Source organism: Plecotus auritus, assembly GCF_963455305.1.
Source record: "Plecotus auritus genome assembly, chromosome: 1".
Lineage (NCBI taxonomy): Eukaryota > Metazoa > Chordata > Mammalia > Chiroptera > Vespertilionidae > Plecotus > Plecotus auritus.
In genome coordinates this window covers 101,296,452-101,319,691 of record NC_137770.1, presented here as the reverse complement: position 1 = coordinate 101,319,691, position 23,240 = coordinate 101,296,452, and the positions used below count along the sequence as shown (strand labels likewise).

The window sequence follows — 23,240 nt, the reverse complement described above, 5'->3', positions numbered from 1 at the left end:
GAGAGTGAAGAAGATGGGGGTGGGAGGGTGGGATTTTGCTAATGTACGAGGAGTACCAGTCAATAATGAGGATTTTTTTCAATAGATGGAGTTACACATATATTGATATATATGCGAGTTGATATGTATGCTATTTTGTTGTATTGACAACAAGCTTGAAAACTTCATATGTCAACTTTGTTGAAGGTGTTAACATCACAGATATTTTTCATTTAAAAATGTCAAATTTTGTGCCCAAAAAAGAGCATTTGTGGGAAGTTTTAATTCATTATTTTGAAGAAAAGTGCTGCTAAATACTTCGGGAAACTTATGGTGAACACGCTTCATCTCAAGATACTTATGAACGCTGGTTTAAACGCTTTAAAAGTGATGATTTCAATGTGAAAGACAAAGAACATCCAGGTCAGGAGAACAAAAGATGGCTGCCGACGTGTAGGCAGACTGCAAGATAGTGTGTGAGTGAGAAAACAAAGGGAGAGTGTGTGGTCGCATGGGGAGTGTTTGTTGGTTAGTTGAGGGACAGCTATACTCCAGGAGACTGTGGGGGACTGCTGGACGGGGGTTCCCTGACCGAGCAGCCCCCACTGCTGCTGGGTTTCCTCCGGAGCGAACGGCTCGGACACAGAGACCGTGCCATCTTGAAGGGGAAAGTGGATGTTGTCGGGAACCTGAAAAGCCCGGGGAATCTACAACTACGGCACCCACTGAACATCTGAGAACCCAAGAACACCGGTCCCCAATTGGCGCAAACACACAGATTCAGAGGAGCTCTACACTCCACCACGGAAAGGTCAGATTTCGCCTGGGATAAGGTGAGGTCTCTGGTCCCGGCAGGAGAGAGAAATGTGTGCACTGTGGGAGCTGGAGGACTGGGGGAAGTCCGCACCTAGAATAATCCGTGGTTGGTGGGGCTGGTGTGATGTGTCAATGTGGAAGGGGGTCCTCAGAGCTGCTAACAGAAGGGAACTCTAAAAAAGCAACCCATTTTGATCTGACGCAAAAGGACAGCCTAAAAATTTTAAAAGTGTGCCGGCTGCTTAGACCCAAGGGGGAAAAAAAGACTGCACAAACTTGCGTGCAGCCCCGGAGTTTGCACACTTATGCTGGCTCTTTTTTTTTCTTTTTTCTTTCTCCTCTTTAAATCCTTGCTTCTGATTACTAAGCCCAATACATAGGATCACCCAACTGGGGACACCCTAAGAGACTGCAGGGGAAAGTTGTTTTTCTGGAACCTGGGGATCAGAGCGGAGAATAACAATCAGAGAACCAGCTCTGGGGCAACCCACTCCCACAAACCAGTATTGAATGCCACAGGGAAAGCAGGATCTAAGCACTGGCTAGAGAGATTTCTCCTATTCTTTCTTTTTACCCCTGTTAAAATTTCACGCTACTTATATATCTAATTTCCAATCCCCTGCACCAAGTCCATATACACCTCTCTCTTCTCTATCTTCATTATCCAAAAAAATTTTTTCTCTCTGTCCTTTTGTTGTTGTTTCCTTGATTATATCGATTTTTATGCTTGTGAGATTGTTTTGCTTATTCTTTTTTTTTTTGTTTCTTTTGTTTTTGTTTTTTGCTTCTGTTTTCCCTTGCCTTGCTTGACATTAGTTGTTGTTTGTAGTTTGTATTCATCTCCAGGTACTTGTTGGTGGCATTTGTTGGGATTAGTGGCTGTTCTATTGGAGTTTTCTCCCTATATATATAGTTTGTTCCCCTCTTCTTATTCTCTTTCTTTTCTCTCTTACTTTTTTTTTCCTTTTCCCAATTTCATTTGTGCACTCTTTTTTTTTTTTTTTCTTTTCTTCTTTCCTATCCTCTAATTTGCCTTTCTCTGGTGGTCACCTTTATTTGGGGTTAATAATATCATGAATACATTTCTGTTCAGTGCCTTGTGTGTTGTACCTGGTTGTGTTGTATTTTGTGCCTTTAAATCAACGCAGGAGAGAGAGAACTACATAACCAGACACTTGGAGAGGAGAGACCATGGGGAGACAAAGAAAGAGCCCGCATATGAAAGAAAAGCAGGCATCACCAGAAAAGGAAGTAAACAAAATGGAGGCAAGCAACCTGTCAGAGGAAGAATTCAGAGAAACAATAATAAGGTGGATAAAAAGAATGGAAGACAAATTTGACAATATGTGTAAGAACCAAGAGGAAATGAAGAACTAAGAAGAAATGAAAAATGACATCGCTGCTGTAAAGAACTCAATAGAAAGCATCAAGAGTAGACTAGAAGAAGCAGAGGACCGCATCAGTGAGCTAGAACACAAGGTAGGAAATAATACCGAAGTAGAGCAGCTTCTACAAAAAAATAATTAAAAAGCATGAGGAGAGCCTAACGGAACTTTGGAACAACATGAAACAAAACAACATATGCATAATAGGGTTCCCAGAAGGAGAGGAAACTGAGCAAGGAATAGAAAACTTATTTGAAGAAATAATGTCAGAAAACTTCCCTGATATAGGGAAGAAAAAACCCACACAAATCCAAGAAGCTCACAGAGTCCCAAGCAAAATGAAAGTCAAAAGACCGACGCCAAGGAACATTATAATTAAATTGGCAAACATCAACAACAAAGTAAGAATCTTAAAAGCGGCCAGAGAGAGACAGAAAGTTACCTACAAAGGAACTCCCATCAGACTAGCAACTGATTTCTCAACAGAAACTCATCAGACGAGAAGAGAATGGAATGAAATATACAAAGTCATGCAAAGGAAGAGTCTGAATCCAAGAATACTGTACCCAGAAAGGCTATCAATCAAAAATGAAGGTGAAATCAGCAGCTTCACAGACAAAAAAGGACTAAGGGAATTTATTACCACCAAACCAGCAATGCAAGAAATGCTAAAGGGTCTGCTGTAAAAAAAAAAAAAAAAAAAAAAAAAAGGAAGCAAAGAAGGAACACAGGGGTAAAGAATAAAAATGGCAACAAATAAGTACATATCAATAATAACTTTAAATGTAAATGGATTAAATGCCCCCAATCAAAAGACACAGGGTAACGGATTGGATAAGAAAACACGACCCATATATCTGATGTCTACAAGAAACTCACCTCAGAAAAAAAGACGCACACAGACTGAGGGTGAAGGGATGGAAAAAGATTTTTCCGGCTAATGGAAATGAAAAAAAAGCTGGGGTAGCAATACTTATATCTGACAAAATAGACCTCAAAGTGAAGGACATAACAAGAGATAAGGAAGGCCACTTCATAATACTAAAGGGAGCAATCCAACAAGAAGAAATAACTCTGGTAAACATATATGCACCCAATACAGGAGCACCCACATACATAAAAAAACTCCTGGAGAATATCAAGGGAGAGATTGACAGCAATACAATCATAGTAGGAGATTTTAATACCCCACTATCACTATTGGACAAATCCTCGAAACAAAAAATCAGCAAAGAAACATCAATCCTAAAGGACTCACTAGACCAGATAGAATTAATTGACATCTTCAGAACATTTCACCCCAAAGCCACGGAATATACATTCTTCTCAAGTGCACATGTATCATTTTCAAAGACAGACCATATGATGGGTCATAGGCAAAGTCTCTTCAAATTCAAGAAGATAGAAATCATATAAAGCATCATCACAGTGGCATAAAACTGGAAATCAACTACAATAAAAACAATCCAAAAAAATCAAACACATGGAGACTAAACAGCATGCTATTAAACAATGACTGGGTTACCAGAGAGATCAAAGAAGAAATAAAAAACATCATGGCAATGAATGACAATGAAAACAACAATCCAAAATCTATGGGACACAGCAAAGGCAGCCTTGAGAAGGAAGTTCGTAGCTCTACAAGCATACTGCAAAAAACAAGAAAAAAATGGTAATAAATTACCTAACCCTACAACTCAAAGAGTTAGAAAGAGAGCAACAAGAAAAGTCCAGTGTAAGCAGAGGAAGGAAATAATAAAGGTCAGAGCAGAGATAAATGACATAGAGACCAAAACAAAAAACAAAAAACAAAAACAAAAATAACAAAACAAAACAAACAAACAACAACAACAACAACAACAAAAACAATACAAAAGATCCACAAAACCAAGAGCTGGTTCTTTCAAAGGATAAACAAGATTGATGAACCTCTAGCCAGGCTCACCAAGAAGCAAAGAGAGAGGACCCAAATAAACAAAATCAGAAATGAAAGAGGTGAAATAAAAACAGACCCCACAGAAATACAAAGGATTGTTAAAAAATACTATGAACAACTCTATTCTAACAAACTACACAACCTCGAGGAAATGGACACATTCCTAGAAAAACACAACCTTCCAAAACTCACTCAGGAAGATTCTAATAATCTCAATAGGCTGATAACTATGGAAGAAATTGAAGCAGTCATCAAAAAGCTTCCAGCAAACAAAAGCCCGGGGCCAGACGGCTTCATAGGGGAGTTTTACCAAACATTCAAGGAAGAACTAAAACCTATCCTCCTCAGACTATTCCAGAAATTTCAAGAGGAAGGAACACTTCCAAGCTCATTCCATGAAGCCAGCATCACCCTAATACAAAAACCAGATAAAGACAACACAATGAAAGAGAATTATAGGCCAGAATCCCTCATTAACATAGATGCCAAAATCCTCAACAAAATCCTAGCAAATTGGATCCAGCAGTACCTCAGAAAGATCATACACCATGACTAAGTAGGATTTATCCCAGGAATGCAAGGATGGTACAATATCCGCAAATCAATAAACATGATACATCATATAAACAAATTGAGAGATAAAAAACACATAGCCATATCAATTGATGCAGAAAAAGCATTTGACAAAATCCAACACCCTTTCTTGATAAAAACTCTCAGCAAGGTGGGAATAGAAGGATCATACCTCAACATAATAAAAGCCATATATGATAAACCCACAGCTAACATCATACTCATGGGCAAAAACTAAAACCATTTCCCCTAAGAACAGGAACAAGACAGGGATGCCCACTCTCACCACTCCTGTTCGACATAGTACTGGAATAATTAGCCATTGTGATTAGAGAAGAAGAAGAAGTAAAAGGCATCCAAATTGGAAAAGAAGTAAAGCTGTCCTTATTTTCACATGACATGATATTGTACATAAAAAACCCAAAAGACTATATCAAAAAACTAATAGACTTAATAAATGAATTCGGCAATGTAGCAGGATACAAAATTAACGCCAACAAATCTATGGCATTTCTATACACCAATAGTGAACTTACAGAAAGAGAGACTAAACAAAGCAATCTCATTTACCATCGCTCCAATAAAATTAAGATACCTAGGAATTAAGATACCTAAGGAGGTAAAAGACCTATTCAAGGAAAACTACAGGACCCTGAAACAAGAGATAGAGGAAGACGTAAACAGATGGAAGAACATACCATGTTCATGGATTAGTAGAATCAACATCATTAAAATGTCTGTACTACCCAAAGCAATCTATAGATTCAATGCACTCCCCATTTAAATACCAACAGCATATTTCACAGACCTAGAAAGAACTGTCCAAAAATTCACCTGGAATAAAAAAAGACCCCAAATAGCCACAGCAATCCTGATAAAGAAGGACAAAGTAGGTGGGATCTCAATACCAGATTTCAAGCTGTATTACAAAGTCACTGTTGTCAAAACAGCCTGGTACTGACACAAGAACAGACAAATAGACCAATGGAATAGTATAGAGAATCCAGATATCAACCCAAACCACTATGCTCAATTAATATTTGACAAAGGAAGCATGAACATACAATGGAGTCAAGACAGTCTCTTCAATAAATGGTGTTGGGAAAATTGGACAGATACATGCAAAAAAAATGAAACTAGACGAACAAATTACACCATACACAAAAATAAACTCAAAATGGATAAACATAGGAATTAAACATAAGACGGAAAACTATAAAAATATTAGAGGAATCCACAGACAGAGAAATCTCAGACATATGCCGAAGCAATTTCTTCACCGATACCACTCCTAGGGCAATGGAAACTAAAGAGAAAATAAACAGATGGGAGTACATCAAAATAAAAAGCTTTTGTACTGCAAAAGAAACCATCAACAAAACAACAAGAAAGCCCACTGTACGGGAGAACATATTTGCAAATGTTATCACTGATAAAGGTTTAATCTCTAACATCTACAGGGAACTTATACGACTTAGTAAAAGGAAGATAAATGATCCAATAAAAAAATGGGCAACGGACCTAAATAGAATCTTTTTGAAAGGAGACAGAAGGCCAAGAGACATATGAAAACATGCTCAAAGTCACTAATTATCCAAGACATGCAAATCAAAATGACAATGCGGTACCATCTCACACCTGTTAGAATGGCAACCATCAACAAATCAACAAACGACAACTGCTGGCGAGGATTTGGAGAAAAAGGAACCCTCGTGCACTGCTGGTGGAAATGCAGAGTGGTGCTGCCAGTATGGAGTTTCCTCAAAAAACTAAAAATGGAACTCCCATTTGACCCAGTAATTCCACTTCTAGGAATATATCCCAAGAAGCTAGAAACAGCAATCAGAAAGGATATATGCACCCCTATGTTCATAGCAGCACAATTCACCATAGCTAAGATGTGGAAACAGCCCAAATGCCCATCAGCAGATGAGTGGATTAGAAAATTATGGTACATCTACACAATGGAATATTACGCTGCTATAAAAAAGAAGGAATTTTTACCATTTTCAGCAGCATGGATAGACCTGGCGAGCATTATGTTAAGTGAAATAAGCCAGGCAATGAAAGAAAAATACCACATGATCTCACTCATTTATGGAAAATAAAGAACATTATAACCTGATAAACAAAAGGTAAATACAGAGGCAGTAAATCACTGTCAAATTACAGTGGGAAAGCAGGGGAGTGTTGGGGACGGGGGGAAGAGATCAACCAAAAGACCTGTATGCATGCATACATATAAGCACAACAAATGGACACAAGACACTGGGAGGGTGGGATGAGAGCATGCGACAGGGGGTAGAGGAGGCTGGGGGAAGGTCAATGGGGAAAAAAAAGGAGATATATGTACTACTACATGTAATACTTTAAACAACAATAATAAAAAAAAGAACGTCCAGGTCAACCAAAAAAGTTTGAAGACCAACAATTACAAGCATTATTGGACGAAGATGCGTGTCAAACTCAAAAACAACTTGCAGAAAGAGAAAACATTGCTCAGCAATCAATTTCCGATCATTTACAAGCAATGGGAAAGATTTTAAAGCAAGGAAAATGGTGACCCATCAACTGAACAAAAGACAAATGGAAAACCGAAAAGTCATCAGTAAAATGTTGCTTCAACAGCATGAAAGTCATTTTTTTGCATTGAATTGTGACTGGCGATGAAAATTGGATTTATTTTGATAATCCCAAATGCACAAAATCATGGGTTGATCCAGGTCAACCATCAACATCGACTGCAAGGCCAAATCACTTTGGAAAGAAGACAATTCTCTGCGTTTGGTGGGATCAGTAAGATGTGGTGTATTATGAGCTTCTAAAAACAGGTGAAACCGTTAATACTGATCACTACCGACAACAAATAATCAATTTGAACCATGCTTTGATCGTGAAACGACCAGAATGTCCCAGAAGACACAGCAAAGTAATTTTGCTTCATGATGATGCACTATCACACACTTCAAAACCAGTTAAAGACACGTTAAAAGTTATTGCCTGGGAAGTATTAACTCACCCGCTGTATTCACCAGACCTTGCTCCTTCAGATTACCACTTGTTCCAATCGATGGCACATGCACTTTTTGAGCAGCACTTCAAAAAGTACGAAGAAGTGGAAAATTTGGTCTCTGAATGGTTTGCCTCAAAACAAGGAAAGTTCTATTGGGACGGTATCCACAAATTACCTGAAAGATGGGGAACTGTGTAGCTAGTGATGGACATTACTTTGAATAAAGTACTTTTGATGTTTCTCTTGAAATTATGTTTTCTTTGATTACAAAATCCACATTATTAACCAGTACACCTGGTATAGAGTGATCAGGAAAGGGCTCTTTAATAACATTTGAAAAGAAACTTGAAAGTTACAAAGAAGCTATATGGATAGTTAAGGTATTTAGAGGTAGATATTTAGCATATTGACTATGTGTATCTAGCATAAGAAAGCAGGCAGTTATTCCTTTGAAAGTACCCCAGATAATAATTTCCTAGGTAAATTACTAACCAGCATTGGTTTACAATAGACAAATAGTTTACATTATTTTAGTTAAAGCAGAATGCTGACCCAGATGAAAACTAATCAAAGATTGGATATTTGTCTACCTGCATCTCCACTCCCAGATAAAAGAACTGTATCTACCTAGATTTTTACCTTGTAGATTTCTATACCCTTCTATTAATAATGTCAGAGAAGGAAAATTTCCTGTTTTTAATTCTACCAATTAAGAGAAAATAACTTTTAGGCAACCAAACAACCCCATTTAATGCACAACGTAAGTTGTCCAGAATAAAATAAAATGCTTGGGTTAAGTTAATTTTTTTTACCTTTTAAAAAATAACTCTGACCCAAATAACTTTTCTGTATATATATGAACTTCTTAAAAGCAGAGAATTGCAGTTTTCAAAAGTATAAGTACGACCAGAAGATACCAAGGGAAGAGCTAGAATAATCTGTTATATTCTCTACGAAAAGGATTCTTAATCTAGATTCCCAGAAAGTCTAGATCAGCCGTGGGCAAACTACGGCTCGCGGGCCGGATCCGGCCCGTTAGGCTGTTCTATCCGGCCCGCGGAGCCGAAAGAGCGGAGGGTTCTCTTGCTCTCCCCTCCGTTCCTTCACCAGCAGCAGTGTTAACATGGCAAGGTCGGGAAACACGGCCGCAGCTCCTTCTTCTGAGTGGGCGGATTTATATCCTCCCATTCAGTAGAAGGAACAACCTCTCAATCTTCCAGAGGCTCCTTGTAATGCCCACGGACGCGTCCCCGGACATCACCCTGGGAATGCGTAGACACGTTATCGTGGTGATGTAGGGAGACACGCCCCTGAAGAGCACAGTATCAGAGCATTAGCTAAAAAGGAGACCAACAACACTGTTCCCACTGAAGTTGATGTTTTAAAGACCAAAAACCTTTCAACCCAGTCTACATTGCCATCTACATCTACGTCCCGGGCATAATTTGGAAGTTGCACTAAAGAAAATGTTTAATTTACTGTTTACACATTTTGTCCTTTTCTATTTGTTTTAGTTTTAAATTATTTTATTATATTTAAGTTTAATTTGAAAGGCTTTTGTACCTTTCCTTTGTTAGGCAATTTTATTTTGCCTTTGCCATCTTCAATATAAGGTATGTTATTGTGCTATGATTCCTCCATTTTTTGAAGTTTCAAATTATAATTAGTGTTTACATTCTTCTTGTTAAAATGTTTGAAATGAATAAAACTATTGAAATAATAAAAAAAAAGACCGTACCCTTTTATGTAATGATGTTTACTTTGAATTTATATTAGTTCACACAAACACTCCATCCATGCTTTTGTTCCGGCCCTCCGGTCCAGTTTAAGAACCCATTGTGGCCCTCGAGTCAAAAAGTTTGCCCACCCCTGGTCTAGATAGACAAAATGGTTAGGAACACATAATTTAGAACAGCATAGATGTCCTCCCCCCAGCTCCATGTGAGTATTTTTAAGGCAAAGGGGCCACTAGTTCCTTTAGATGTACATAAAACTTTAAGACACTTAAATTATCTGCTAGGTCCTCCAGGTTTATGTCTTTACTAGAGGCCCAGTGCACAGATTCATGCACCAGTGGGGTCCCTCTGCCTGGCCTGAACCCTCACACAATCCGGGACCCCTCAGGGGATGTCGGAGAGCTGGTTTTGGCCTGATCTCTGCGGCCAGGCTGAGGGACCCCACTGGAGCATGAATCCGTGCACTGGGCCTCTAGTATGCATATAGATCTTTGGTTAATCTCTTTCCACCCTTCCTCCTCCCTCCTCCCCTCTGAGATTCATCAGTCTGTTCCATGTTTCCATGCCTGTGGTTTCTGCTCCTGCTTGAGCGTCTGCCTCCTGGTGGTCAGTGCATGTTGTAGCTACTGGCCGGTCGGCTTAGACTTTTATATATATAGATAGCATCCCCCAGATTTTTTAAGGGATTGTGATCACCAAAAAGGTGAAGAAGTGTTATTCTGAAGGATAGTTCTGCATCTGTTCATTTACCCAAGTTAGTTAAACTCAAATTACAAAAGCCTTTAATCCAAAGAGTAGCCCTAGCTGGTTTGGCTCAGTGGATAGAGCACTGGCTTGCAGACCCAAGGGTCCAGAGGTCAATTCCAGTCAAGGGCACATACCTTGGTTATAGGCTCCTCCCCGGCCTGGGCCCTTGGTCAGGGCACGTGCAGGAGGCCACCAATCAATGTTTTTCTCTCACATGGATATTTCTTTGTCTTTCCCTCTCTCTTCCACTCTCTCAAACAAAAAATCATGGAAAAATATCCTCTAGTGAGGATAAAAAAAAAAGTAAGTATGGGTTGGCAAATGTAGCTACCAACAGTTGTTTCAGACAGATCATATTAAAAATATTTAAGGTAGAATGTAGAGACCTAGAAAACAAAATAACAAGCTACAGACATAAATTACCCGATTATGGGTAAACCTAGAAATTCAAACCTTATGTGGCAAGCAGGGTTGGGCCTCTCTAAGGTAATTAGTTTAATACAATCAGCCCCAAGGGGAAACAGTATTCTGTTGCAATCTATTAAATAATTAGATATCGTTGTCTTACAGGTATGAATAATTAAAAATGTGAAAGCATGATTTCAAGTTTATTTTGCCTGGCCAGTGTGGCTCAGTGGTTGAGTGTTGTCCTATGAACCACGAGGTTGTGGTTGATTCCTGGTCGGGGGCACATGCCTGGGTTGTGGGCTAGATTCCCAGTAGGAGGCGTGCCAGAGGCAGCCAATCAATGATTCTCTCTCTCCCACTCCCTTCCTTTCTGAAATCAATAAAAAAATATTTTTAAAAAATGTATATACTGTACTGATTTGCAGAATGTTCAGGATTATAAGAGCATCTCAGAAGTATTACAGAAACAGAAAAAATTATTTTTAGCACCATTTCTAAATGGGGGGTCAGTCACTACAAGTAACATGCTGCAGAAACAAATGAGGTTTCCATTCCATGCTTCACACTCCTGTCTTCATTACTGAGACAGAGCAGCTTTCCTAAGCTGTTGCAAGGCTATGTTGAGATCTGAAAGTTTAATTTGCATTTTATACACTTCTTTAGCCAGAATTTAAGGTCGTCTACATTTTGCTCTGTTATACTTAAAAGAAATACTTCTGTATATAATGTTAAATGCTCTATTGTTTTTTTAGAATATATTTTTTATTGATTTCAGAGAGAAAGGGAGAGACAGAAACATCAATAATGAGAATCATTGATCAACTGCTTCCTGCACACCCCACACTGGGGATCAAGACCACATTCCGGGCATGTGCCCTGACCGGGAATCAAACTATGACCTCCTAGTTCATAGGTCAATGCTCAACCACTGAGCCACACCAGCTGGGCAATGCTTTACTGTTTTAATTCACATAAGCCATTTTAACGGTTTGGTTTGAACAGTGAGGGTCTATGGTATGTCAAATGTTATGATTTTTTCAGGGCACAAAAACTTGTAGTGAGGGAAAATGTTATGGGATTTAGAATTCTTGTACAGTGGAACCTCAAACTTTGAGCATGGGCAGTTGAAAACGTTTGAGTATATGTTAAGTGCAAACTGACCGCTATTTTTGTCCTTGGGGATCTTAACAGTTTAGCAAACAACCACAGGGGCAAATGTCTGCTGTAGAGATAATGCAATACCAGGGTACTTTAAATGAAGGAAAAATACATCCACTTGGGAGGTGGGGAAAACTGTAGACTTTTAAAAGGCTACTTACTACTAAACGGTAGGTTGACATTGAGATTTGCAGACCAAGAGGCAGGGAAAGCACTCCAAGTAAAAGGAACCACCATGCACAAAGCAGAGACATAATCTGGGCAAGCCCTGTGGTTCTCAAGCTTTCCTTCCCGAACCCCTCAAAAACAAAACAAAAAAAAACAACCCAAAACCAAAACAAACCCCACATATAATGGATATTATAATGGGTAACACATTTCCAAGAGCTAGATTTGGCTGAATGCTTGCCCTCTTCCCCCAAATTTGCAGGCAAACAAAGCACCCAACAACCTGTTAAAAATTTTTAACTACCACAGCTCAAAGTCTTTTTTTTTTTTTTAAGAAAAGGTTTATAAGACCAATTTTACAAAAAAAAAAAAAAAAAAAAAAAAGACTTTTTGGGGTATGGAATTTAAACCACCCCAGCACGGCTAGGTTGGAGAGACAGTATGTCTGTCTTCTCTCTGGGGTTTTGCAAGCATTTTTATAGATCAGGTAGGAGGAAAAAAGATATGTAAGCCATTCCGAAAGGATTTACATTAGCTATGGACAAAGAGAATGGATGATGATAAGAGGGGCTAATTCCAGGATGGGCAAGAGTCTGAAAGGAAGTGTGGGCTCCTAAGGATTGGGATGTTCATGTGCAAATAAGTGGAGGCTCCTGGAGTTTTACAGTACCTGGCTGTAATCCTTTTAGATAATCTGGAAATAGCCACCTGGAAATTAATTATAAATTCCAACAAATATACAGGAATGTGAGCAGTCTTTTGTGAGAGCTGTTCCACAGCTGTTTTGTCTCTTTCTCTCACTCTGTGGAAGCTGTAATTTTAATTTAGAACATCTCAGAATTTTTTTGGTAAAATCCTAACTGGCATGCCAGACTCTTGTTGCTCTGCTCCTCTTGGAGTTAGCTTTATAGTTCTCTACTAAAGGGAGGAAGGTAAGTGATTACTTTTTAACAAAAAAATAATATAAAATAGTATTTTACTATTAGTTTTTAAAAACAGTTGGATAAGTGAAAGTTAAGACTCAATAAGTTAAACTGAGAATCTCAAAAGCCAGGTTGTGATGTTTGGACTCAGGCTCATTAGTCTTATTCAAATTATTACCATTCTTGAATCTCAATTTGCAGTTCGCAAAATGGAGGTTGCAAAATGAAGCAAAAATCTCAACATGAAATTATATGTTGGCTAATCTTTCCCTGGTGAAAGTTGAGTATTATGAACACCATTTATTTTCAACAAAATAATACACATAGGAGCTCAAATCATAAACAAAGCATTGATTGACAAATGAAGGTCAGGCAGTTGGAACAGTTTAATCACTGGGTAGAGAAATCAACAAGGCACTATGAAAGAAATTAAGTGGGAGAGGATCAGTGTTTGCAAAAGTAATTTTATGATTGTGTGTTAAAGTCAAACGTTTATCAAATGCTTAGACATGTCGAAGATGCCACTCTACATTCTTTCAGAATAATTGTATAGAAGTTATTATAATGAACAGAGAGTCAATTAGTATGGTTCTATTTGATAGTTTTGGTTATAATCATAAAACTAAAATTTAGGGTTTTTTAAAGGTAGTATTTTGATTAATCCTTCTTTTATATAATTTATGGTTAAGATATTGGACATCAAATAGATTCACTTTAAATGAGCTTTTCTTTGCTGACAATTATCCTCAGATAAATGAAGACTTCCTGTACTTAATTTGTATAGGAACGATGGGAAGGCACTGAAAGTTTTTTTTGTTTTTGTTTTTGGCAGGGGTGGGGGTTAGCTGAGTAAAAGTGAACTGGCTGTTAATTACCCTTGGGAAGTTTAATGGGTTACAGGAAAGAACCTTTTGGAATAGCAGAGGCCTAGGGTGACAGCAGTTAAAAGATTGACTTCCTTGAAGATGAGCCTTTATTACTTTTCCTAAAAGAGTTTCTGCAGAAGGGGTCTCCAAAGCTAATTCTAAGAAGATGATCTTAAAGGACATTGGGATATCAGAAGAAGAAAGAGGTGGTGCACTGTTCAAATTTGGACTCACTAAGTTTAAGATTTTGGCTAGATTTCCAAGTGGAGAAAACCAGCAGGTGGTTGGAAATATTAACATAGAAGGATCAGTCATGTTATGGATTCAGAAGAAATTTTTTTTCCATTATTTAATCTGTAATTGCACAATAACACCCAATCATTTGGCTACTGATTTTTTTTGACATGCACGAGAAAAAGCAACTATTTCCATTGTTGTCAAGGTTTTATTGAAGAAACTTAATGAATATAAACACTTTATGGCTAAATAAAGACAAACACTGTGGCTAAAAAATAGTGAAAGTAAATTTTGCTGAATCCATTAAAAATACTGGAGTATCTGTTTGGAATGTCAATTTATTTGATGCTGGCTAAATGTGTAACAAGTTATATTAAATCAGCTGTAATACTAAAGTCACTGAAAAACCTCCACACAAAAGCTTCCTGGGCTATTACTGTATTACTCTTTCCGGAGTGACTATGTTTTGGGTTTCTACTTTCTCCTATACATGTATTAATTCCTATTTTCAAGAGAAAATACCTTACCCAAATTCACCAGTGCTAACATTTCCTTTGCTGTAACCTATTTATTCTTAGGTTAATCCCAACAATATTTGAGTGACTGCCCCATCTGGCATGAGGTTACTATTAGTCTGTTACCATTCTCCTAACATATGTGGAATATTGCTTTTTCCCTTTCAAAACAGAAAGGATTGCATAATCGTGGGTCTCAAAATTATTTATGAACCACTACCGCTGCCCTCTCCCTTAACAAACACTGCAACATTATAACCTATTTACCTCTGCTTTGAAACTATATCTTTAAAAGAAAACAGCCTGCAACATTTTTGAGAAAAACAAGACATGAAGAGGGGAAGAATTTCCAACTACAGGCAGGCAGAGGACCTAGTAATTACTCTAACGAATACCTTCTAGAGAGGTCTATAGTCGGGCTCTTTTCCAATTTAAAAGTGCTTAGATGGAGCAGTAAGTTGTAAAGTTTTTAAGGAGACATCTAAAAAGCGCGTCTTTAGGCATAGTTGCTTGGGGTAAGCCCAAGGCACGAAACTGTAAGAGTCAAGGGCTAGGTTCAAAAGACGTTTCTCAGCAGCTAGTCATTTCTTTCGTTCTTCAAAAGAAACAAAAGTGAACTTCCTTCATATTCTATTTTCTGGTCGTTACTAATACCCCATTCCGGAAGGAGTAGGAAAAGGAATGATATTACAAGTTAGACTAGGATTCTGCCTTCTTATTCAGTCTTATTCCGGCATGGCATGGATACTGATGAAATCAGGCTTTTCCAGGCTGCTACTTTTGCGGGGCTAGTATAAATAAACTCGACGCTCAAAGGAGAAACCTCTCTCCTTTCTTCTATTTCCCCAAATTTACCTCTCCTTTTATACTTCCAAGTCTCACTCCCTAGGGTCGTACAGATGGGGTTCTTGCCCTATCTCACATAACCCTCCCTCACGAAAGAAGCGGGGTCACTCCCCTCCTCCATGCAAATGCTTCAACCACTGCACTCAAATTAATATTTAACTGATATTTCCTGATTTCTCCACTCCGAATAGCCAAAGCTCTTCTACTCCGGTCGGGGGATTCCCCCTAGGAACTTGGCCCTCCTTCCCGCGCCTCCGCAGCCACCGCCCCCTCGCTGCCCAGGATGCGAGCCCTGCGCACGAACCCGGAGAGGCACCGGGAGATGCGCGCGTGGCGTGCTCCCGCCCTCTCCCCCCACAGATCTAGTACGTGACTGGCCCGCGCCCAGTTACCTACTCCAAGGTGGGGGGGTGAAGGGAAGGGGGCGAAAGAAGAAGCACGAGTCCGAGGCTGCAGTCTCCACGGAAGCCGGTGCTACCGCAGGAGACGTACCCGTGCCTCGCAGTTACAAGAATACGCACGCGCGCCCTCCCGGCACCCGTCGAACCCCCGCCAGGGACGACGCCTGGTCGATTACCTTCCGGGGCAGTGCGCCTCTAAGAGGGAAGCGGGCGGGCACTTCTTAAAGTCTCCTAACTTCCGGGACGCCTCTTGGGGATCGGACTCGGGGTGTTTGTGTGCGTGTGCAAGCGCGCTCTGAAAGTACGCCCCACAATTCTCCTCCTCTGCTCCCTTCTCTTGTCACTTCCTCCTCGCTTTATGGACCGGAAGAGTTCTTGAGCCAAAATAGCTCGGCGGGCACTTCCGGGGCTGGAGAAGTAGGTTCCGGGAGGTGCTGGAAGCGGAGGCAGCGGCGGCGGCGGGAGGATGAAGAAGGAGCATGTGCTGCACTGTCAGTTCTCCGCGTGGTACCCACTCTTCCGAAATGTCACCATCAAGAGGTAACTCAGGAGGGGCCTACTCCGGGACGATGGCAAAGGAAACTGCGACATTTGGGGAAAATTCTATCTCCATAAAAAAATGCATAAATAAAGAATGCAGGCCTTGTGGGATGGGAACGCCAAAGCCGAGATTTCGACTTCCTAGTGATATTTCAGGTAGGAAGATTAATGAAGTCGATCCATATTTGCTGTACGTTCTGTTGCGGGTCAGAGAGTGTGCCAGAAGGTTATGTCATGGTTCAGAGAAGGTCAGAGGCTGGTGAGCAGTGGATTAAGCCTGTTTAGGCTTGGGAGTTCACCATCATTGTTTTTAGAATTACCAGAGAGGGGAGGTGATCAGGAGAGCTGGGTAGTCCCTGCGTTGCCACTGGCTAACCCAATTATATTGTGAAGCTCCAATGTGGCAGTGTAGATGGAAAGCGTTAGTATAGTTATAATTTCTTAGGAATGCTTGTACCGCAAGAGGAAGCTATCTGGAAAAGTTGTGGAACAATATTTGTTTTCTAGTTCTCCACCCTACAATCAAGGAATCCATCCCTATTTTGCAGGGCAAGCATAGGATTAACGGTTTCATCCTTCACCCAGGAAATTCAAGTATTGTAGGCAAGACAGCTAGGAGAATATCCCCAAATGTTCAAAAGCAATCATACCATCTGGAGCAAGATGCAAGGGCAGGTTTTCATTCACTAAAAGGCATAGATCAAAGAACTACATGTCCATGGATAGCATTTTCTGTACTTTGCCCGATCCTCCTTTAGGCCTAGTTTCCAGTTACTTAGATATCAACTGTCCCTTGCTTTGCATTCTGTCCTCTTAGTGTAGAGAGTGTGAATGCAGAGAGGGAAACTGTTTTGAAATCCAGAGGGATTGAAAGAGCATAAAGAGATTATTCAAGACAATTCTTTTCCATCCTCTTATTCATACATAGAATCAGCTTCCAATTACTCATGGTGTAATGGAGGTTAGAGTAGCTGAAAGGAAGATAACCTTTGCATTTGAAGAAGGTCAAAGTCACACCAAAACAAAAGGAAGAGCTTCAACAGCAGCAGTGGACATTACCTCCTATCCTAGAAGTAATTTTTCTACATGATATGCCAGTCTTTCATTACCTTACATAATTGAAATAGGCTTTGGGTCTGAGGTAATGATAAGAGTTACTTGTTTTGGGTTGCTACGATATAAGGTATGTTTGTGAACTTGTCATACATTTTCTCACTGAGTTCACTTAAAACTGACATTTACTTTCTGTGCAGTTCTTTTGCAACCTCTGGTGTACTTTTTCTTTGCTTTCAGCAGTAAAATACCTATAATGGTTAAGAATTGGACTCTGGAGTCAGGGCCATCTGCCTGGCTTTGAATTTTGGTTCCACCAGCATCTTGGGCAAAGTGTGTAATCTAAGTTCCATCTGGGAAATTGAGACAAAACAGCCTTATCATGGGCATTAAATGAGATAAAGCATTTAGAATGCTTGCCACTGTTTCTGGCATATAGTAAACAAATTTGCTTCATGTTGTCACATTTTGGATTTTGGATTTAATCAAAGCTCAATTGAAGCAAAATAATTTTAGTTTACTTAAAATGTGAAACATTCACATGAAGCTGAGAGTGAAAACTAAACCAAGAGGTGGGATTTTCTGAACAGTCAAAAACTAAGCTATTCTTCCTGAAACCATTCTTTACTCTCTTTAAACTCTTCAGTGTAGTCACTTATGTGGTGATATCACTGAACCTAACATAGGGCAGGATACCCCTCCACAACTCAGGCCAGTCGGGTGGAATTGTTAACTTTGCCATTGCCATTGTCAGCTTTAATGCTGAGAGACTATAATATATTCTGTTTTTTTTTACTCAGCATTATTATTTAGGGTCAGGGGTGATTATGCAGTTAAGCATAGAAGTACATTTTTTGACAAGTTCTACAACTTTGACTCAGGCTTATGAACAACTAGCTAGAGGACTTTGGGCCATCCACTTTACCTTTCTTTCTTCCCTCAAACATGAAAGTTATAGTAATCTTGTAAAGGCCCCTTCTACCTCTAAAATTTCATTAGAGTAACTTGTCTGTATATATATAACTATATCAGCCTGGTGGTGTAGGTACTTGGTCATTTAAGTCTTTTACATCTGCCAGTTAAGCCTCATTGGATTCTTGCCTGCATAATAGATTTCAATGACCAATTTAAGCTCTTCTCTGACAGCCTTATATGTAAAGCGTGCCTGGCAGTGACTTGTTTTATGGCTTCAGTCTTTCAGGCACAATTCCTTTTTCCTCTGAGTTTTGGTAGCATTTGGTACATCTTGGCACAGCATTTACCATATTGCACTGTGATATTTTTCTTTTATGTCTTTCTCCCTTATAGGCTTTGCATTCTTTGTGTTTTTATTGACTTTAGAGAGAGAAGAAGGGAAGGGAGAAAGAGAAACATCGATGTGAGAGAGAAACATGGATCTGTTGCCTCTCTTATGTGCCCCTACCAGGGATCAAACCCACAACCTGGGTATGTGCCCTGATTGGTACTCGAACCCGCAACCCTTTGGTGCATGGAACGAAGCTCCAACCAAATAAGTCACACTGGCCAGGGCAGGCTTTGCATTCTTAATGGAATCACCTTGGTATCCTCCTTGACTTACATGATATAATGCAAGATAAGTCATAAGGATGAGTTTAGAAATGACTGTAGAACTCAGTGACTCATGAGAACTGGAATCCAACTTGATATCACCTAATAGAGGTAAGAGTTGTAGACCCTCCAAATAGGAAGAATATGCAAATAATTTATAATAGAATCAAACAGAATAGATGTTTTGAATCTAAACAATGGATGATAAAACTTGGAGGGAAAGCCCAGATTCCAATCAGACTTGGGAATTAGTGTACTAAAAAACAAATGACATGGACTCTGAAATTATTGATTTGGGGACTGACAGGCTTTATTGACATAAAAGAGGACTCCGTCTGCTCTCACTGTGGTCAGGAAAATCACCCTATGTCTAGGAGCTGGTATTCCTGCCAACATTTCTGTCTCAGGCCCCTGATAAGATAAACTTCACATTCTCTTGGAATTGTGGTCTCTAATTCTCTTGGGATGACATTGTTACTTTAGTGGGTGTCTTTAACCCTAGGAAGAACTAGAATTAAACAGAGGTGATGAAATAATTCAAACTTAAGAATTTTATCTTTTTTTCTAGGTTTATTTAATATCTTTAAAATTTTTCCATTTTGAGGATAATTAGCTTCTATCCTATACAATAAAGACCTAATATGCTAATTAGACCAGACAGCTGAAAGACCTTCCAGATGACCTTCTGGACCAAGCCAAGGCTGCGAGGGCCGGCCAGGGCTACGAGGGCCAGCCAGGGCTGTGAGGGCCAAGCCCCTTGCACGAATTTCATGCATCGGGTTTCTAGTCTAGTCATCCTATCTAATAAAAGAGTAATATGCAAATTAACAATCACTCCGCTACACCCACCAGCCACGCCCACCAGCCAATCAGGAGCGAATATGCAAATAAACCCAACCAAGATGGCTACAGCCACAGAGAGCAGGAGGGAGGCTTGGGTTTCCCCGGCGATGGAGGAAGCCAAGCTTTCCGCCTGCCCTTGCCGGCCTAGGCCTCCACTCAAGGCTACAAAGTTTCAATGACAGAAGATACATAAATCCAAACAGAAACGGCAGCAGCCAGGGAGCTAGAAAGAGCAGGAGGCTAGGGTTGCCACCGGCGATGGAGGAAGCCAAGCTTTCCGCACACCCTGGCCGGCCCAGGCCTCGCTTAAGGCTACAAAGTTTCAATTATAGAAGATACATAAATCCCAACAGAAATGGCTGCTGCCACGGAGCAAGCAGAAAGCTTGGCTCAGCTCCAGGCTACAAAGTTTCAATTGTAGAAGATAAATATACCCCAGGTACCAGGGCCTCTGCTTGGGTTGCCAGGGGGCGTGGCCGGCCTGCAAACCACCCCAGGCCCCTTGCCCAGGCCACCCCACGCCCCAAGGGAACCCCCACCCTGATCCAGGACACCCTTCAGGGCAAACCAGCTGGCCCCCACCCGTGCACCAGGCCTCTAGACTATCTAATAAAAGAGTAATATGCAGATTGACCATCACTCCAACACACAAGATGGCTGCCCTCATGTGGTCAAAGATCCTGCACCCATGTGGACACAAGATGGCCACCACAAGATGGCCAGCAGGGGAGGGCAGTTGGGAGGGACCAGGCCTGCAAGGGAAGGCAGTTGTGGGTGATCAGGCTAGCAGGGGAGGGCAATTGGGAGGGACCATGCCTGCAAAAGAGGGCAGTTGGAAGCAATCAAGCCTGCAGGGGAGGGCAGTTAGGGGTGACCAAGCCTGCAGGGCAGGGCAGTTAGGGGTGACCAGGCCTGTAGGGGAAGGCAGTTAAGGGGCAAACAGGCTGGCAGGGAAGCAGTTAGACATCAATCAGGCTGGCAGGGGAGTGGTTAGGGCAGGGGTGGGCAAACTTTTTGACTCGAGGGCCACAATGGGTTCTTAAATTGGACCGGAGGGCTAGAACAAAAGCATGGATGGAGTGTTTGTGTGAACTAATATAAATTCAAAGTAAACATCATTACATAAAAGGGTACGGTCTTTTTTTTTATTATTTCAATAGTTTTATTCATTTCAAACATTTTAACAAGAAGAATGTAAACACTAATTATTATAATTTGAAACTTCAAAAAATGGAGGAATCATAGCACAATAACATACCTTATATTGAAGATGGCAAAGGCAAAATAAAATTGCCTAACAAAGGAAAGATACAAAAGCCTTTCAAATTAAACTTAAATATAATAAAATAATTTAAAACTAAAACAAATAGAAAAGGACAAAATGTGTAAACAGTAAATTAAACATTTTCTTTAGTGCAACTTCCAAATTATGCCCGGGACGTAGATGTAGATGGCAATGTAGACTGGGTTGAAAGGTTTTTGGTCTTTAAAACATCAACTTCAGTGGGAACAGTGTTGTTGGTCTCCTTTTTAGCTAATGCTCTGATACTGTGCTCTCCAGGGGCGTGTCTCCCTCCATCACCACGATAACCTGTCTACGCATTCCCAGGGTGATGTCGGGGGACGCGTCCGCGGGCATTACAAGGAGCCTCTGGAATATTGAGAGGTTGTTCCTTCTACTGAATGGGCGGATATAAATCCGCCCACTCAGAAGAAGGAGCTGCGGCCGTGTTTCCCGACGTTGCCATGTTAACACTGCTGCTGGTGAAGGAGCGGAGGGGAGAGCAAGAGAACCCTCTGCTCTTTCGGCTCCACGGGCCGGATAGAACAGCCTAACGGCCGTAATTTGCCCACAGCTGGGTTAGGGGGTGATCAGGCTGGCAGGCAGAAGCGGTTAGGGCCAATCAGGAAGGCAAGCAGGCGAGCAGTTGGGAGCCAGCAGTCCTGGATTGTGAGAGAGGTCCCAGATTGGAGAGGGTGCAGGCTGGGCTGAGGGATACCCCCCCCCCGTGCACAAATTTTGTGCACAGGGCCTCTAGTATATATATAAAAGCCTAAGTGGCTGTTACAACTGGACGTCCAGCTGGTAGCTATGATGTGCACTGACCACCAGGGACAGGTGCTCAAAGCAGGAGCTTCCTCCTGGTGGTCAGTGCACTCCCACAGCCAACTTTCTGTGGCCGGCCAACCTCCCACGGTCCCTCCCCCTACCCCCATTGGCCCTGATTGCTGGCCATTCCGAGTGAACTCACCCGTGCACGAATTCGTGCAGTGGGCTTCTAGTATATATATATAAAACAGGTTAGCTTTTTGGTTCCAATTTAAATTGTGCAATTGGTTTACAATGGTGATATGTTAAACTATCTAAGAAAAATAGTTAAGTTTTTAAATAATATCGGAATGTTTTCAAGAACCTTAGATTCACTATACTTACAGTTTAATTTGCTGGCTTTATAAGAGTTAAATACCTGGGAAGGCTTATTTAGATAGTTTACCTATAGGGGTGGGCAAAAGTAGGTTTACAGTTGTGCATATATAAAACACAGTTTATTCTTGTACTAGAGGCCCAGTGCACGAATTCATGCACCAGTGGGGTCCCTTGGCCTTGCCTGCGGCATCGGGCCGAAACTGGCTCTCCAACATCCCCTGAGGGGTTCCGGATTGCCAGAGGGTGCAGGCCAGGCCAAGGGACCCCACTGGTGCACGATCGGGACCGGGGGGGGATGCGGGAGGTTGGCCAGCCAGGGAGGGATCATGGGAGGACTCCAGGGCGTGTCTGTCCCATCTCATTCAGTCCGGATTGGCCAGATCCCAGCAACAAGCTAACCTATCGGTTGGAGCATGTCTGCCCCATGGTGGCCAGCACACGTCGTAGCGACTGGTCGACCAGTCAACTGTCTGCCCCTCTGGTGGTCAGTGCACATCATAGCGAGTGGTTGAGCAGCCTTCGCATATCATTAGCATATTATGCTTTGATTGGTTGAATGGCTGACAAGATGACCGGACACTTAGCATATTAGGCTTTTATTATATAGTATTGTTTGTTTATTTGTTTGTTTGTTTACTTTTTAATCCTCACCCAAGAAGTGGGAGTGGAAGGGAGGAGGAAGGGGAAGAGACACAGTGATTGGTTGCATTCCACTCTTGACCCGACCAAGGCCTGGGGTTGAAACTGCAACCAAGGTACATGCCCTTGACTGGGAGTCCAACCCGTGACCCTTTGGTCCAAGTGCCCATGCTGTAACCACTGAACACCCCGGCCAGGGCTGTATTATTTATTTATTTATTATTGTATTATTTATTTGTATTACAACTGTAATCCTACTTGGCCCACCCCTGTATTTAAAAAGAAAGTGGAACACATTGTTTTTGTAATAGAGTTAAATTTTTTAAAGCAACCTTTAAGTTTCAGAGGCTCACTTGAAATTGGTTAAAATTTAGCAGGTTTACAAATACATTAAGATTTGTTAATTGAACCTTTTTTATAAAAGCCTGAAGAGCTAGGCTTTTGAATGTGAAATTGTAACT

General features: G+C 40.9%; 2 protein-coding genes across 9 annotated transcripts in view; one reads left to right on the top strand and one right to left on the bottom strand.

The window, feature by feature from the left end:
- Positions 1 to 16,065, bottom strand: part of NUDT5 (nudix hydrolase 5) — a 63,207-nt gene extending 47,142 nt beyond the window's left edge. For 5 of the 7 annotated variants that reach the window (XR_013960119.1, XM_080659985.1, XM_080659980.1 and 2 more), the window contains exon 1: positions 15,884 to 16,065. The gene's annotated coding sequence lies outside the window, so the exon portion shown is untranslated. Of the gene's footprint in view, positions 1 to 15,702; positions 15,836 to 15,883 lie in introns of those variants that run through there. The other 2 variants (XM_080659984.1, XM_080659981.1) reach the window with 2 other exon arrangements.
- The window catches only part of CDC123 (cell division cycle 123), an 83,018-nt gene continuing 75,676 nt past the window's right edge, over positions 15,899 to 23,240 (top strand). Inside the window, exon 1 of one of the 2 annotated variants that reach the window (XM_080659955.1) lies at positions 15,899 to 16,247. In XM_080659955.1, coding sequence (XP_080516081.1) covers positions 16,174 to 16,247 — 74 coding nt within the window. In that variant the 5' untranslated portion in view covers positions 15,899 to 16,173. The remainder of the gene's footprint in view (positions 16,248 to 23,240) is intronic. The other variant, XM_080659956.1, reaches the window with a different exon arrangement.